The sequence below is a fragment of the Tursiops truncatus genome, chromosome 17 (assembly GCF_011762595.2).
Source record: "Tursiops truncatus isolate mTurTru1 chromosome 17, mTurTru1.mat.Y, whole genome shotgun sequence".
Classification (NCBI taxonomy): Eukaryota; Metazoa; Chordata; class Mammalia; order Artiodactyla; family Delphinidae; genus Tursiops; species Tursiops truncatus.
The window spans coordinates 77,546,690-77,563,412 of NC_047050.1; the positions used below are offsets into that span (position 1 = coordinate 77,546,690).

At 61.3% G+C, this 16,723-nt stretch overlaps 2 protein-coding genes and 2 long non-coding RNA genes across 9 annotated transcripts in view; 3 read left to right on the top strand and 1 right to left on the bottom strand.

The window, feature by feature from the left end:
* Nucleotides 1-16,723, top strand: part of LOC109552684 (uncharacterized) — a 148,805-nt gene that overhangs the window by 54,515 nt on the left and 77,567 nt on the right. The window lies entirely within an intron of this gene.
* LOC141276844 (uncharacterized) lies at nt 13-2,674 on the top strand. The gene has a single exon (XM_073794361.1). The coding sequence runs from the start codon at nt 13-15 to the stop codon at nt 718-720; it is 708 nt and encodes a 235-aa protein (XP_073650462.1). The 3' UTR covers nt 721-2,674.
* PUF60 (poly(U) binding splicing factor 60) lies at nt 1,011-13,370 on the bottom strand. Of its 6 annotated transcripts, none has more exons than XM_033842772.2 (12): nt 13,224-13,370; nt 8,685-8,783; nt 6,363-6,458; nt 6,159-6,248; nt 5,239-5,289; nt 3,013-3,174; nt 2,848-2,940; nt 2,488-2,701; nt 2,219-2,409; nt 1,956-2,091; nt 1,525-1,760; nt 1,011-1,437 (listed from the first exon to the last, which is right to left on the bottom strand). In XM_033842772.2, exons 1-12 carry the CDS (start codon nt 13,245-13,247, stop codon nt 1,138-1,140), a joined length of 1,692 nt encoding a protein of 563 aa, XP_033698663.1. In that variant the 5' UTR covers nt 13,248-13,370; the 3' UTR covers nt 1,011-1,137. The 6 variants fall into 6 exon arrangements, with proteins under 6 accessions (XP_033698663.1, XP_033698664.1, XP_033698665.1 ...); XM_033842773.2 differs by having other exon boundaries at nt 8,685-8,780; nt 13,224-13,262; XM_033842774.2 differs by lacking the exon at nt 5,239-5,289 and having other exon boundaries at nt 13,224-13,369.
* Nucleotides 13,282-16,658, top strand: LOC109552686 (uncharacterized). The gene is made up of 2 exons (XR_012327098.1): nt 13,282-13,410; nt 14,207-16,658. It is a non-coding gene; the product is annotated as an uncharacterized lncRNA (long non-coding RNA).

The following is a 16,723-nucleotide window of genomic DNA, read 5'->3' on the forward strand; positions in this document are numbered from 1 at the left end:
GGCTCGGCCCGCATGAGCGCCGGGCCGGCCCGGGCGGGGGAGGTGCCGGGGGCGGCCCGGGGCGGCGGCGGCGGCGGCGGCGGCGGCGGCGGCGGCGGCGGCGGCAGCAGGGCGGCGGCGGCGGCGGCGCTGGGCCCGGCCCGCGCTCGGGACGCTCGGACCACGGCGGCCTGGGCGGGGGGCGCGGCCCGGCCGACGCTCAGACTCTCAGGAGGCGGCGGCGGCCCCGCATCCCGCCAGGCCCACTTGACCCGGCCCGTCCGCTCGCCCGCCGCTGTGCCGCAGCCGGAACCGCCGCCACTATCCGCCGGACTGCCCCGCCGACAACCGCCGGCAGCCGCGCAGCCCGCCGGGAAGCCGAGGCCCGCCCTCGCCGCCCCTCGTCGCCCCGAACTGCAACCCCCACAAGGCCTCGCGGCGCCGGTGCGTCCGAAGACCCGTAGCGGCACCGCGCACGGCCTGTCGGGAAGCTCGGTTCCCTCCCCCTGGCGCAAGGCATGGTGGGAACTGAAGTCCGTTCAAAGCCTGAGCTCCCGCACGCCAGCGCCCCAACCGTTCCCGGGACCGAGGCTTCCTGCCGCCCCTCCCGCCCGCTGGGCCCCCTCCCCGGGCCTGGCCTCAAGACCCCACGATCCTGCCCGCCGCCCCTCTTACAGGGACGTGGGCTCCCGGAGGGTAGGGCGCCGGGCCAAGGCGGCGCTCATTTGCCTGACAGACTAAACGTGTCCCGGGACTTCAGGGGCTCTGGGCCAGCCTTCTCGCAGCACTTCCTGCGCAGGTGACAGTGGAGCCCCACAGAGCAGGAAAGCCACCCCCACGTCCCTCCGCGGCCCCATGCGGGTACCAAGTAACCAAGCAGCCCCTGCTGACCCCGGCGAATGCCCTCCTCCCGGCACTGAGGTCTCGGCCGCCAAGGCCCAGTGCCTCCGCACGGCCCGGGTGCTTGCCCTGAGCCGCGCCCGCGCCCCAACGGGACCCAATAAGCACAAGACCACTGTCAGACAGGAACGTTCAGGGCCAGCAGCATCTGCACCTTTATCCACAGGCTGGGCGGCTGGGCCCAAGATACCACCGAATCTCTCTATAAAACCCGGAGGAAACGAGGAGAAAGTGCAAGTCCAGGGAATGGGTCTAAGGTCACGCGGAGAGGTCACTGTTATCAAAACGCTCCTGGTCATACACTTCAGCCACCACCTTGCGGCCAGCAAACCAGCGCCCGTTGAGGGCCTGGATGGCCTTGTGAGTCTCAGAGGCTACGGAAAACTCCACAAAAATCTTGACAATGATCTCTGCATCCTCCTCCTCGCCCTGCTTCTCCTGGTAGATGATGACACGGTTGACAGCACCAAACTTGCCACACTCCTCGGTCACCTCCCCCTCCAGGTCGTCATCGATGTCCTTGGGGTCCACCATGTTGCGCAGAACCATCACTGTGGACTGTGGGGGGGGGGGACAGCTGAGAGCTGTGGCTGGCTGCACCACCCCGCCCCACCCCGCCCCGCCCCACCGGCCCCGGCTGCCCACCTCCTGCTTGCGGAGGAGCTTCTGCATCACCATGTGGCGGGCGCTGCTGCCAGAGATGCTCATGTGCTCCTGCTCACTCAGCATCTCTGGCCTCTCGGACTCAGGGAACAGCTCCTCCTCCTCCTTCTCTTTCTTGGGCTCCAGGAGACCGAGTGTCGGAGGACTGGCCAGGATGGGGTTCACCACTCCCACAGAGGGGATGGTGACCGGAATGGGAGGCCGGGCCGGGGTCACACCTGCAGCAAACCCACCAGGTCCAGCAGTCACTCCCCCCGCCTCCACCATTCCCAGGAAGGAGCACAGCACCGCTGAGCATGGCTGAACTGCCCGGGGCACAGGGGACTAAGGAAGCTCATTAAGGGCAGCTGAAGGCATCAAGCCCAGAGGAGGGGGCAGGGGAAGGAGGGAAACCTCGACCCACCCAGGCTCACCTGTGATAACTCCCGGGGCCTGGGCAGCCATGACAGCCTGGGGTAGAGCCCCCAGGGGCTGGGCCAGAGTCAGGGCAGGGGACACCAGTCCAGGTGTGGCTAGAGTACCCAGTACCGCTGCTCCAGCCACTGCTTCCTGCAACCAAGGCCACTGTGCTTAGTCCCCGGTCTGGCCGCCTCCACTCAAGACCAAAGAGCCAGTCCGCACAGGATCGGGGGCCTGGTGCCCACCACCAAGCCCACACAATCCCACCTGCCCTTACCTGAGCCGTAATCTTGGCTGTGGCTGCAGCTGCGGCCACAGCAGCAGCAGGCGGGAGGCCTCCAGGTGTGGCAGGTGTAAGCAGGGGCATAGGGGGGGTGACAGCCTTGCCCACCCGCAAGTACTGGCCACCCAGGTCAAAAAGGTTCATGGAAGACACGGCATCCTGGGACGACTGGGCCTTCTCATATTCTGCAGAGCAGGAGTGGCAGTGAGCGCCGGCCACGGTGTCGGGTGGGCTTCACCGCCACCCCGCCTCCCCAAGCTCACCGATGAAGCCATAGCCCTTGTGCTTGCCAGTCGTGGGGTCCCGAGCCAGTGTGCAAGATTTGATCTTGCCGAAGGCCTCAAACACACTCTTGATGTCGTCGTCCGAGAGGTCCTGGTGCACAGAAGCCACGTAGATGCGGTTGAAGGCTCGCGCCTCCTCGGCCAGCTGGTCTATGATGGGCTGGGCCTGCCCTATGTTGCTGGGTCTGCCCACCTGGGGGAGAGGCAGGGATGAAGAGTGCCCAGTCAGCCTAGGCCGGGTCGCTGCAGGCTCCTGGAGGGGCTGCTCTGCATCTCGGGGGGACTGAACACCGCACACCCGTGCCACGTGCTGACCCCGAGGTCCACCCCCGGCCTCACCTTGATGTTCCTGCCTCCCAGCATCACGGAGTTCATCTGCTCCAAGGCCAGCTGGGCGGCCTCTGGGACCTCGTACTCCACAAATGCAAAGCCCTGGACGCAGGAACACGCTGTTAGGCCTGGAGAGCCCGGGGGTGGGGCGAGGCAGGGAAGATGGAACCTCACCTTGTGCTTCATGGTGACGGAGTCCCAGGACATGTCAATGCTCTTGATGGGTCCAAAGGGGGCAAAGGCCTGGCGAATGGTGTCCTCCCCCAGCTCGTAGTAGATGGAGCCCACGTAGACCCGGCACATGATGGCTAGTGCCCGCTGTCGCTGAGCTGCCATCTGGAGCAGGACACAAGGGGAGAGAGAGCCACTGGCTTGTGAGGGGGTGGTGGGAGGCTGGGCAGCCCATTCCCCTCCTGGCCCACCCACCCAGCTCCGCTTGGGGAGGGCTCCCCACACGGCAGCGTGGTACAGGCTCAGCCCCTGCAGTCAGGGTGGTGGGGGTCGGCAGGACCCCACCCCCAGGAAGGAAAGGCAGGCCTGGAGGCAGGAAACGAACGCACCCCGGCCAACCCAGGTCCCGGGCAGACTGACAGCGAAGCTGACAGGTGGTCGCAAGGCAGGGCCGCAAGCCCTCCAGTTTGGGGCCGGGCACCCAGGTGGGCTGAGAGGTCCTCCCAGGGTCCTGGCCGTGCACTCCGACAGAGAGGGAAGGGGGAGCCGCCAGGCTGCAGGGACCCACTGGTGTGGAGGCGAGAGAGGGGACAGAAGACAGGGCAGCTACCGCCCAGAAGAGACCCCGGGGAGGAGGGGAGGAGCCCAGACAGGGGCTCCCTGGAGAGAAGACGAACAGCAGCCGCTCGCGCAGGGCCCCAGAGCCTGAACCCTCACAAAAAAGGGCTGCCACTCCCCGGGAACATCAAGAGGTGGCAGAGCCGCCAAAAGGAGAAGCCCCTGGGCTCTGCTTGGGCAGACACACCGCCTCTACGCTGGGGCGAGCATGGCAGTTGTGCCGAGGGACCTCCCCATTCCCTCAAGGAGACAGTTCCCACCCTGCCACCTCACATATGACATGCCTGGTAGGGAGGGTCCTAGAGCCACACGCCATGGGCCACTGGGAGGAGCTGGGCCCAGGGAGGAGACCACAGGCCCAGGGCAGGCAAAGGAGACGGGGCCCTGGCTCTAGCCCCTCAACAGGGGAGCCCCACACCCTCACGAGGTTCCCCATAACCAGAGGCCAGCTTCTTTTAGATACATCAATTGGCCTAGAACAGGCCGGGCCCCCCGTCCCTCAAAAAGGGGCCTACAAATAAGGTCCACATCTCCCCCAGACTAGAATTCCCCCCCACAAATGGGACTCCCCTCCTCAAACTATACTCTCAACAAACAGGCCTCAGGCTCCCTGCTGAGACCAAGGACCCCCCCAAAAGTGCAATTATGTCCCCTCTCGCACCAGGCGCCCCAGACATAAAGCCAGCTGCCCCTCGGGTCAAAGTTTTCCAAGATAGGAGCTCGTCTCCTCTTCAGTGTGGGCTCCCCAACAGCAGGTGTGCCAAATGCCCTCTCCCTGACCTGTCCCCACAGACGGACGCCTCCTAGGGAGGACACAGGGACTGTCTGGTCCTCGAGGGCAGGACCACGTCTCCCCTGCCAGAGCGGCACACCCAGGGGTGACCCCCAGAGAAGGCCACGTTTCCCCCTCGGACTCCCCAGAGGGGCCTGGCCTCCTCCTCAGCCTGCCTCTGGGGGATGGAGGGGCTTCTCCTTCCCAGACTCCTGCTGATAGCAGCCAGGGCTGTGGCCGCCGCCTCTGCCTGTCCCCTGTCCCCTCTGGCCGCCGCCTCTGCCTGTCCCCTGGCCGCGTGGCCTCCGCCCCTTGCTGACAGCCAGGCCCGAGGCCCAGTCCTCGTGCTTCCCTCTCTCATTTGCTTGGGTCCCCCCAGCCCCCCACCCCATCCATCCGTCCTCCCTCCAGGGTTTGATGCGGCCATGAGTTAAGACCCTTCTCTCCTCGGGGGCCTGACCCCAAGCCAGGAGCCCGAGCAGCCTGGAGACCGGCGGAGCTGGAGGCCCGGCGGTGCACCCCGTGTGTGCAGGCGGCATGGGTGCAGGCGGGCCTGGCGTGGGCAGCTACCCTCCTGGCCGGCTGCCCTCCGCAGTTACCTGGCCGGTTAGTTTTAAGGCGGGCCCTCAGAGCAGATGTAGGCCTCCCCAGGGGCGGTCCCGGGGTGGGTGCCCCCCACACCACTGGCCCCGCCACGCCTGGCGCTCTGTTGCGCTTGTCCCGAGCTGGCGGGCAGGGCCGGCTACGGGGAGCAAGGTCCCCAGCACGCGGGCCGCACTGCCCCCCTCTAGCCCTGACTAAGGACATGAGCCCCGGAAGAAGTGAGCATGTCTATTGACCGATTGCAAAGGTGAGAGAGGATCTCCAAAGCCCATTGTCACTGCTGCCATCTGAAAGACAGTAAAGACAGAGTTCAGTCTGTTGGAGCCGAGCAGTCTCCGCTCTCGTCACACCTCACGCAGACAGCGGCAAGGCCCGGAGTCCCCGCCCTGCCAGGAGGCCCGCCTGCCTTCCCACACTGCCGGCCAAGAGGCCAGCTGCCGGCACCTGCCCAGGGGGGCCTCAGAGCCCCAGGTGCCCCGCCCCGCAGCCTGGCTGGCGGGGCAGAAGGAAGGGGGAAGGAGGAGAAGGAGGAGAAGGAGGAGGGGGAGGAGGAGGAGGGAGGGGAAGGGAAGGGGGAGGGGAGGAACGGATGGAGCACAGTGAAGAGCCAGGGCATCTCCTGGCAGCGTGAACATCTGAGGGGGAGGGGGGCAGGGGGCGGTGGGGGGGGGCTCGAGGCCCAGGCACCTGTCAGCCTCACCCTGTCCTCTTCCCCAGAGCCGAGGCAGCCTTTGGCCACAGGCCTAGAGCAGGGCCCCGTGGAGGCGTCCCCAGCCTGTCCTCTCAGTCCTGGGCCCCAAGCCGAGGACTGAACTCCCTGCAGGGGGGCCCGACTGCTCTTATCCGAGGCCATGGGGGTGGGGAGGAACATTCCTAGGGGCTGCAACACCAGCCATGCCGCCTGGGGGCACACGGGCTCAGGGCCACAGTCTGAAGTCCAAGAAGAGGAGCCGATTCGGGAGGGGCGGTGGGGCGCAGAGGAGGGTTGGGGGGGGCGTGGGTCAGGCTGGGCCACTCGTGCCCCAGGGAGGAACCCGGGCGTCCCAAGGAGTCCTTGAGAAACCGAGCAGCACGACACCTTGCGGGGACAGCCGCAGGCACAAGAGGAGGAAGAGAAGGCAGAGGAGGCGGTGGAGGGGCGGGGAGGGCAGCTCACCTGCAGGTTGGTGAGCTGCTGCTGCTGGTGGGCGATGGTCTGCTTCACCAGCACGCTCTTGATGCTCTGCTCCATGGCGTACTTCTTGGCCTGCGAGAGAAGGTGTTGAGGAGCACTGGGGGGCCTGGCCTGCGGGGAGATGGGCCTTCCCCCGCCAGCGGCTTCCCCCTGCCGCAGCGCCCCGGGCAGGACACACGCTCTCACCTTCTGGAGGGCCTCTTGCTGCTCAGGCGTCAGGGGAGGCAGTCCCAGCTTTGCGGCTGTGCTCTGCCCGTTCTCCATCTTGATGGAGTCTGTCCCCTGGTGATGGGGAGCAGGGAAGGCATTAAGGACAAGTTGAAGACCTCCCTCACACGGCCCCAGGAGCCCACCCCACCTCCTTCCCCGACAACCGCACGTGGCCTGCAGCTCAGCCCGCTCCCAGGGGCAGACACGTCCTCACACAGACTGTCTCCCACCTAGCCTGGACGTGGGTCTGCCCACCTGACACCCCTATGCCTGTCCCAGGCTGGTCTCCTCCAGGATCCACCGGGAGGACACACACCGAGGCAGACAGACACCTTGGGGGCCCTTGGCCAACCCAGGGCAGCTGCAGGACCCAGGCTTGCAGGAGTCACCCAGACAGGTACAAGTAGTGAGAGGGCCCAGCCCTCGTGGCATGCCTGACCCCAGAACCCCCGTCCCATGCTGCACAAGAGAGCCAGCCTCAGCTGTCCTCTAAGACAAGGGGAGGGGGCCAGGGCTCGCTGGAGGTCCTGGGACTCCTCACTCCCGGACCGCCTGGCACCCACACTTCCTCATGGCCCCAGCCGCGGCCACAGACTCGGCTTCCCTGCTCGGGACGAGATCCAGGGGCCACTCAAAGAGCAAGTATGGGCAAGGGCTCCCTCCCAGCACAGCTCCAGGCGGTAACCCATCCCTGCACACTGTGCACACCGCCCGGAGAGCCCGGAGTTGTTCTCCCAGGCCACGGCAGCCCCAAGGAGGGCTCCAACCCACCTCCACCAAACTCCTCCCTGGGCTGTGCATAGGCACCCTGGCAAGAGAGGCCAGAAGCAGGCCAGCCACAGGGGGACAGAAGTGGACACCCACCAGCACCCTAGGCGAGCACAGGGAGGAGGAGACGCTTTGGTGGCGGTGGCGGTGTCCCAGCCTGCTGCAGACCACAGTGGATGCTACTAGGACTGTTTACATGCCCTCTACCAAAACTCATTTCTAAGCTGTTTGCAGGGGGAAGAAAACAGTTGTGTAAGCTGGAAGAGAAGCACGGCCACCAGACCCAGAAGAGCACGTGTGTCGGGAGTTAGAACACACCTGCCTATCCACCAGTTACTGGGTGGCCAGCAAGCGCTCCAGAGCGGGTATCTGCAGCACCCAGCATGAAGCCTCGGGAGGGACAGCAGAGAAGAGAGGCAGGTCGCCAGCACAGGAGTGACGAGCAAGGACAGAGGTACAAAGGGGGCAGGAAGGGGCTGGATGACCCAAACCCCAAGAACCACCATCCTGACCAGCTGGAGTGTGGGGTTTCCAGCACAGGGTCAAAGGGCAGGAAGCCCTGGAAGCCCCTCCCCTGGCGACCCAGTCTGGCCCCTGCGAGGCTGTCCTTCCCGCTGGCTCCAAGCCCAGTTCTCCTTAGTGCGAGAGAGGCCCGAGAGCCTGGGGCTATGACTCCAGAGCAGGCTGTCACCATGGTAACCAATGCTACCCCCTTTCAGCCCCTTAGAAACTTTTCAATCTCCTCTTTGTCTTGATAAACAAAAAGCCCTTCTACCAGCCAATGGCTGGCTAGACAGCCAGCCAGGGTCGGGGAGGGCTGGCTAGAGGGGCCCACCAGCTTCAGCCCCCGTAACTTCCTAGGGTCCAGGCTGCGTGCCATGGCCCTCCCCCCAGCGTGCTGGGGGCCCAGCCGAACAGCCCCCCAACACTCTGGACGCAGGCGCTGCCGTGGAGAAGCGTGAAGAACCTTCTTACCCGGCTCCCCCTCCCACACTCCCACCGGCTCTGCGACCAGAACTGGCCAAGATCTCCCACGCCTACCCTGAAGCCCTGCCCCGAGGCCGCCAGACTTGGACTTTGACTTACACACGGTTCTGCTTTCACGTTTTACTTAAGTCAGAGATCTGAAGTGAAACTGTATCTCTGGCTCTTAGCAATACCCTGCACGTTCGGGAACAACACGTTTGCCCTTCTGTATGACACCGACGTGAAGGGCTCCCACCGGCTGAGGTTCACACCCCACCTGACCACAGCCACCATCTGCCTGGTGTCTGAAGACACATGAGGCTTCAACCCACCACAGAAGCAGGGAGGACGCCAAGTAGAGGCAGGGAGGAGGAGGCTACAGCCAGGCTGGAGGCTGGGTGGCGAGCGAGAGGGCAGGACAGAGAAGAGTCCCTCGGGCTCCTCCCGCCCCACCCCCTGCCAGGTCTCTCTGGGCCCAGGGACGCGAAGGCAGGCAGGCAGGCGGGCGGGCGGGCGGGCGGGCGGGCAGGCGGGCCTGAGGGCGAGGATGCTTAAGGTCAGTACCTGTGAAGGTTTCCATTTGTCTCCCGCTGCCACCACTGCCGCCGCCGCCGCCGCCACCGCCGCCGGCTCGGACCCCCCTCCTTGCTGGCCATTGACCTGCTGCAGGCAGGAAGGAGATGATGTGACGGACGTCCACAAGACCCAGCCACCCAGGCCCTCTCTCGTCTTTCCTGGTTAAGAGCTGAGCTCCGCACGGACCAGGAAGGGAGGCCGGCAGGGGCCCAGGAAGGAGCCAGCTGTGACATGGCCCCTGGACACTCCTGACACTGCCTCCCTGCACCTCACCCTGCCCACTCCTCCAGCACACCTGCAGCTGCCCAGAGCCCAGCACAAGGGGCTGGCCTGGCAGAAACCAGAGCAAATCTGTGGCAGCCCCGAGCTGGCAACGAGTCCCCAGAAAGAGACAGGGTAGAGAGCTGAGCTATGCTTCTGCCCCAGCCCAACAGAAGGCAGGAGTGGGTCGAGAGCTGCCCTCTGGCCACACAGCTGAGGTCCTAAAGATCACTTCCTTTCCTACTGGTAGGCTGGGCCAGGCCAGGCAGGACAAGATGATAAGGAGCGCAGATGGCCGTCTCCCTCCTGAGGCAGACAGAGGCACCTCTTCAGCACCCTGTCCACATGCCTGGGCCAGCCCACAGCTCAGCGTCAGCCCCAATGCCTTCAACAGTCTCTGGCCAAAAAGCCCCTGGGGCAGGTCCCAGGCCCCTCCTGAAGACAGCTCCGAGGAGGGCTGCCCTCTGAGTGGCAGGGCCGGGCAGGGTGTCTGCATGTATAAACCTCCCTCCCCCAGCAAACTGTCCAGGGCTGTCTAACTCGGGGCAGATGAGAGCTTGGCCATGCCTAGAGGGGCCGAGAAGCACTGCCATGCAGAGCCAGCCCAATGGAAGGAGAAGCTGCCGACCCAGCTTAGAAGGGTGGCAGGCCAAGGGCAGGAGGTGGGCAACGTCACAGGGGAGAGGGTCTTAGTGGAGGCGCCCTGAGACTTCCCCACCTTCTCAGATGCCACACAGCAGGAACCCGCTCCCAGATCAAGGACGAGACCCACAGGTATCTTGAACACAGGCGACAGCCATGCCCACCCTCAAGGGTCCGTGCACAAACAAAGCCAAAGGCTGGGCCAACGTGGCCAGAGCATGTCTCAGGAGTTCCAGCCTCAAAGGAGAGACAGCAGCACAAACCTGACTGCACTGGAGACGTGGCCAGCAGGCACAGAAGCTGTGGCCGACCCAGCCTTGCTGCCTCCCTGGAACCCCTCTGAACTCGGCACCACTGCTGCTTAGAAACTGTGCCCCAGAGACAGACAAAGGAAAGGGGGGACCTGCTGACACAGGTCCCACCCAGTGGGCACATGGCATCTGGGGACAGGGTTAGAGTCTGGCTTTGCCCCAAGTTCCGTGGCAGCCCCCAGAACACACCCAGAGCAGAGGCTGCCTCTTAAGACCCGCAGCAAGAGATCACTTCAGGTCTGGGGATACGATCCAACCTTTAGACCCCTGTGAACAGAGTCAGCTTGAGGGCACACTTATAAACCACTCCCCCAAATTACTGTAACAGCCAACAAAGGAACCAGGACAGTGCTGAGATCAGAACCCAGCTCAGAAGAGACTTCCCAGGAAAATTCAGTTCACCAAGAACTCTAGGAAGGACATCCTACCTCCTACCTATTCATGGCAGAAACAAAGTTTCCAGTCCCACTGAGCCTAGGGTTCTGTTCTAAGCAGATGCTAAGAGAGCTTAAAGGAAACTGTCATTTATCATTACAGCTAGCCCTATGCTGTCATCCTCTGGCAATGAATGAAGCATGCCCTGCAGTCACAAAGCCCCCCACCAGGCAGCAGTGCCTTGAGGGGTGCGAATCCCCCTCCGGCACGTGTGTGTGTGTGTGTGTGTGTGTGTGTGTGTGTGTGTATGGTGGGGTGGGGTGCAGTGCTGCCCCATGATTCTGGGCCCCAAACCCCAGCACTGTCAATGATCAACAGCCCAGGGCAAAAGGATTATTTCCACTAGAAGAAAAGGAAAGTTACGTAATTACTTAACATCTCCAGGCTTCAGGCCCCTCAGGCCTGTCTCCTGGGGCCGGCAGGAAGATTCAGTGAGTGGCTCCACACAGAGCGCTCAAGGCAACCCACGCGCACGTGGCAAGCAATGCATAGGTTTCGAGGGTTACTGGTGCTATCACAGCACCCAGAGTCAAGCGGCCACAGCAGGGCCACTGCAGGACACTGCCTTCCTTCCGTTCAGTCCCCTTGACACGGTGCCATGCTGTCCACTGCATGGCCAGGCTCTGTGCAGGGCACTGCAGATGCAGCAAAACAAGACAAGAGGCATGGCAACCAGCACCTACGTGAGATCATTTCTGTAGTTAACAAGTGCTAAGAAGAACATCAAGCACAGGGTGGGAAGAGCGGGACTACGGGGCACGCTGGGCCCCAGCACGCAGGGAAGGCCTCTCTGGGAACTGACACGCAGGCTGGGACCCACAGAAAGAGCAAAAAAGCAACTGTGCCCCTGGGGAGGGGGGAGGGTCCCAGTGCTCCTGCCAGATGGAACCCAAGGATGATGGTCCCAAGTGGGAGTGAGTCCAAGTGTCAGAGGAAGGGGCTACGGCCCGTTTCTGCAGCCGCCAGGTGGAAGGCACACCCACGTCAGAAGAAACGCTTCTGTATCTTCCTGGGTCCTTCCTCAAGAGATCACGTGCCATTCCACTCCACCTCCCACAAGAGCTGAAGCCACAGCTTTGGACAGCAAACCAGCACTGCTCAGCATGCATGGACCGGAAGACAGAGACCAAGCTCTCAATATGCCCCAAAAGGACTGCAGGGAAACAGGTAACCCTTCTAGAAACCTATCCATTCAAAAGGTAGGAAAAGGAATGTGTTGGACCACAAGCTGGACTTCACTCCCACAAGCTGATGAGGGAAGCCCGGGCCTCTACAGTTTACATACACCTATTAGCATACACGTATTAACCTCTTGAAAGGAGTCAGACGGTCAGTGAAGACCCTTATTGAAAACCCCAGCTTACAGGGTTTAGACTCAGTGCCCCTATCCACCTCTACTATGACACCACCTGTGTCTGGCCCTGTGCCACAGCAGAGCTCAGTCCCCCTGAGCAAGGCTGAGGCATGGTGTTGACGCAGGTCTGTGGACGCCTGGGGACGTGACTCTCACTGGCCTCTCCTGCTCCTACACCTTCCCAGTTTTGGTGGCCTCCAAGCCTCCACCTTCACCTCTTTTCTAACGTCTCTCTCACAAAGGTAGTTGCTCTCGTGGCTTCAACAGGAAGCGGCTCATGGCAGAAAGAAGACAATGAAGTTAGCTAGGCCTGACAGTCACACACTGGGCCCCCCTCATAGCCTGGGGCCTCTCTCTCACTGGGGGTCAGTTTCTTCCCCAGTGCAACAGGTTCGGCCCCCTCTCTGGGCATCAGCCCCCAGCTGAGAGCATGGCCAAGGCAGTCTAAGTACACCCCCTGACCCTGAGATATCTCCCCTATCAGTCCAGCCTCCATCTACCTACAAATGCTGCCTTCTTAGACACACCTCACCCCATCAGTCTGAGTACAGGTCGGGGGAGAGTGGCAGGTAAAGAAAGGTATGTACCGTGTGAAGGGTCCCAGAGGGGAGTCAGTCGCACAAGCCTGAGAGGAAGAAGAGTGAAAGGAGGTTTCACCACGGAAGTGCTGTGTGAGGAGGGGCTGTCCATCTATGCTAACTGCTCCATGTGGCTGAAGGATGAGACCACTAAGCAGGGCAGGAGGGGTTCCTTCCTCTATGTGCCCGCACCCCCCTAGCACTTCACGCACCCTGGGTGGGAACTGGTCTCCAGTGCCCACCAGACCCCGGCAAAGGGCAAGACTGCCTCTGGTTCCCCACTGTTCCCTCAAGTCCTCGCACAGCGCTTGGGACAATGTGATCGCTCAGGAAACATGCAATGAGAGACCACGTCTTCCCTTCCTGAGTGGGGCTAGCAGGACGGAGTCCCTGTTGACTGGAAACCTCTTCCCCGCTGAGCATCAGCGAAGAGCAAATTCACAGCTGTGTACGCAAGAAGCCAAGGCCTCCCTCCTCACCAGGCCCGATCGCTTCCTACAGACCCCCGCACGCCCAATGGCCCCTTTCACACTAGCGGGAGGAGAAACGCCACGGTTCCCAGGAGCCCCGCCTTCAAGTCGGGGACACAGGCGCACCCCGTCGACAGAAGGGGACGACCGCCGCCGGGGCCCGACCGGCCTCACCGCGAAGGGACCCGGCTCGGGGCGCGGCACGGCCCCCAACTGCGCCCCGGGTCCCCACCGTGCCAGGCCCTCCCGCGCCGGCCCCCGGAAACTGCAATCTGCGGGCCGGAAGCTGCGGCCGCAGGCCGGCCCCCGCCTCGCGCCCGCCCCGCCCCCGCCTCGCGCGACCAAAGGACGCGGGAGCTCGCGCGGGGCCCCGGAGCGATCGCCACATCCCCAGGGGACCCTCGGCGCCCTGGCCGGGCCGACAACCCGCTCCCGCCATCTGAGCGGCGGCCCGCGGTCACGGGGTGCTCACTTACTAGAGCTATGGTCGCCGTCGCCATCTTGCGCCCGTCGCGGCCGCCGCGCGCGCGCCGCACGCTTCGGCCCCTCCCGCGGTCTCGCGCGATCTGGGTGCCGGCGGAGAAACTCTCAAGAGGACGGAACTCTCGCGATTAAGGCCTTTTCCCCCCCGGCGACGTGGAAGGAAAAAGGAGCGCGCTTCCGGTGAGGGGAGAAACAGTTAACGCTCCGGGAGGGGCGGGTAGAAGGGGCGGGGCCAGGGGGTGTCGGGGGCGCGCGCGCTGCCGCCCGGCCTCCGCTCGCCGCCAGCCCCGCCCTCCGCCGGCCTCCGTGCGTCCCAGTCCCACCCCTCGCTTCGTCCCGTGCCGCCCTCCGCCCTCTGCTCGGTTTTCTGCCTGCTTTGCAGGAAAACCCGAGGCAGGTCACAGACGGCCCGATCCTCTCCAGGGCTGCGGTTAAAAGCAGTGACAAAGAATCGCTGTATTTCGGACTCAGATTTCGAGATGCATCTTTGCATCATAATATCTCCGAATGCGCCTACCAATGCATGGTGTGCTGTCACCTAATGGCCGCATTTTCTCTTTCCTACTGATCCATAAAACAGTGCATCTTTCGCACTGATGGCGTCGTAGAGTCACTGACAGACAGTCGGTAGAAGTGCAACCCAAGAGACAGGCTTCTGAACCAATCCCGTGGGAAGGGTATGCACTCAGAGTCCCCTTAGTTCTGAACTGTTTTTTAAAGGCTCCAGGTGTCCATCCCTGGTGTTGAACTGCCCTGGACGTTTGCTGCATGCCCACCCAGTCCCAAGACCCTCACTCAGTGAGGCTCAGGCCCTGAAGTTGTCAGCTTAGCAACTTCAGCCTGCCTGAGGCAGCAAGGTGTCTTCCCCAACTAGGCAGGTCTCTTCTCCATCCTGGGAGAGTTTGACATGAAATACAGACACCCCTGGTTAAACCCAACAATATTTGCCTCATCTCCCTTCCCTCTAAAATGATAGGAAAAGAATTTTTATAAAGGAAGCAACCCATGAAGACAAAGGGGTGGAATGTTGTGGAGCTGAAGAAAGGTGGACAGCGGCAGCTGCTTTCGCATCTTGGAGGTCGGGGTCCAGGAGATCGTTCACGCAAGTGCGACTGTGAAAAGGAAGAGACTCCAGGGCTCAGCCCCTACCGGCAGTGGCTGGGAGGTGAGCTCCAGCAGAGGCGCTCTCGGTTGGGTTGGCCATCGGGGGCAGGGTCCTGTTCTGAAAGTGGGGGAATATGTGAGATTCCCGCCTTTCTGCCACCTCCACCCCTGGCTCCGAGTCCGGCCCCAAGCATGTGGCACCCACAATCCTCAGAGAGAAGAGCTCATCTCTGCAGTAGCTCCCAACACAGAAGAAAAGCCTGGCAGTTGGGAGGTGGTCAGGAGAATGGCCTGGCTCGATCCTTGATCTCAAAGCTCACCAGGCAATAGGCCCCAGCCACTAAGATTAGATGCAACTGGGCGACCCAGGATCACCAGACAGCTGAGGGAGAGGAAAAAACAAAAAAGCAAAAGGAAAAGGCACTCAGAAGGAACACAGCCAATAAAGCGAGCAGAAGAAGGAGGAAAAAAGGAAAGCTAAAACCGTATCCTCAGAGATATTAGAGAGGCTGTTGCGTCTGAAAACATGAACAAGAGGCTGGAAAGAAAGAACATTCAGCAAACGAGAAAGAGCACTTATAAATGGAAAGCATGAGAGGAAAACGAACAGTTAAACAGAAAGGTTGAAAGATAAAGCTGTAATTTTCCAGAATGTATGACAACGAAACCATATAGCTGGAAAGCAGACAATGGAGCCATTGTCGCACTTGTCGGCGCTCCCCAGTGCTAGAGCTGGCCGGGCGCCTTAGAGGCCTCCACAACAGGGGTGGGGATAAAGGGGTGGATCGGCTGGGACTTGCCACCTCCATTGTGGGGGGCAAAAGCACCACCCCCTGCTGGCAGCTTCCCCTGTGAAAATCTGGCATTGCTGCTTTCAGAGTGCTTGTGTGCTGGGCACTGTTCTCGTTACTTTTCACAGTTAACTTGTGCGATCTCACAACCACCCCATGGAGTGTGGACCATTATTATCCCCATCTTCACTGGTGAGAGAGTGGAGCCACAGACCACTGTCACACAGCAGGAAGCAGCAGAATGGCTCCTGAGCCTGTGCCCTTAACCAGCACATATTGCACCCGTCAAAAAACAAGTCCAGCATCTAAGTAAGCAGTCCAGAAAAGGAGAGGGGAGAAACCACCACAAAAGCAAAGAAAGCTTCCTAGAACTGAAGGGTTGGGGCCTCTGGACAATAGATGAAAGAGGTCATAAACAACAAGGTCCAGGGACTTCCCTGGTGGCACAGTGGGCAAGGCTCTGCGCTCCCAATGCAGGGGGCCCAGGTTCGATCCCTGGTCAGGGAGCTAGAGCCCGCATGCATGCTGCAACTAAGAGTTCGCATGCCACAAGTAAGGAGCCCTCGAGCTGCAGCTAACACCGGGTGCAACCAAATAAATGAATGAAAAAATATTTAAAAAACAAAACAACAAGGTCCTACTGTATAGCACAGAGAACTATATTCAATATACTATGATAAACCGTAATGGAAATTGCTGTACAGCAGGAGTTAACACAACATTGTAAATCAACTATGCTTCAATTAAAAATTAAAAGAAAGAGCAGGTCTACATCAGGACACGTCGTTGAGAATTTCCAAAGTACTTGGGTAAAGAGAAGAACCAGAGAGAGAGAGAGAATAAATCACAAAGGGTCAGAACTCAGACAGGCATGGGAGTTCTTGGGACTGGAAGAAAATGACAGTCCTGGCAAGAAGTAATCTTCCACCAGCCCAACACTGTCCCTAGCTGCACGAACAAGCAGATGAGAGAGTAGTGAGGGCAAACAGGAACGACTCCGTGACCCTGCACGCATCCTCGCTCAGGATGTTCCTCCTCAAACAGAGGGTGAATGAAGGAAGAAGAGAGCATGGGTTCCAGAGACAAGAGGAGGGAGGTGCTGGTGAAGGCGCAGCCCATGCTGACAGCTGGGTCACAAACCCAAGAACAAGTAGCCTGGGGCAGAGAGTGGGCAGGCTGGGGGCTCCAGGAAAAGATGACGCAGCAGCCAGCTATGCAACAAATCTGAAGACTGAGAGTAGGTTCGCACTTCCGCGGGAGAATCTAGGGAGCAATTAATGAGACGTGTAGAAAACTAAGCCCCCCAAAAGGCAATGATTAACTCCAGGGGAAACAAAAAGTTGTGCAAGAAAGCAAATATAATCCTAGGACACCTTGTTCTGTGCTGAGACCTGTGGGAATGAAGCGGTAATACTACCCATCACACTGGGATGACGCTGCGTCAGGGGGTTGAGGCCAGTGACCCCCTTCCCCCCAGAGGACACCGGCAGGTGACATGTGATGTTAAAAACCAATAAAAACACAGTAAAAGCATGTGTGCGATTTTGTGAAACATGCATTTTAAATGCCTGAAGAAACAGCTAAGAGAGTTGAATTTG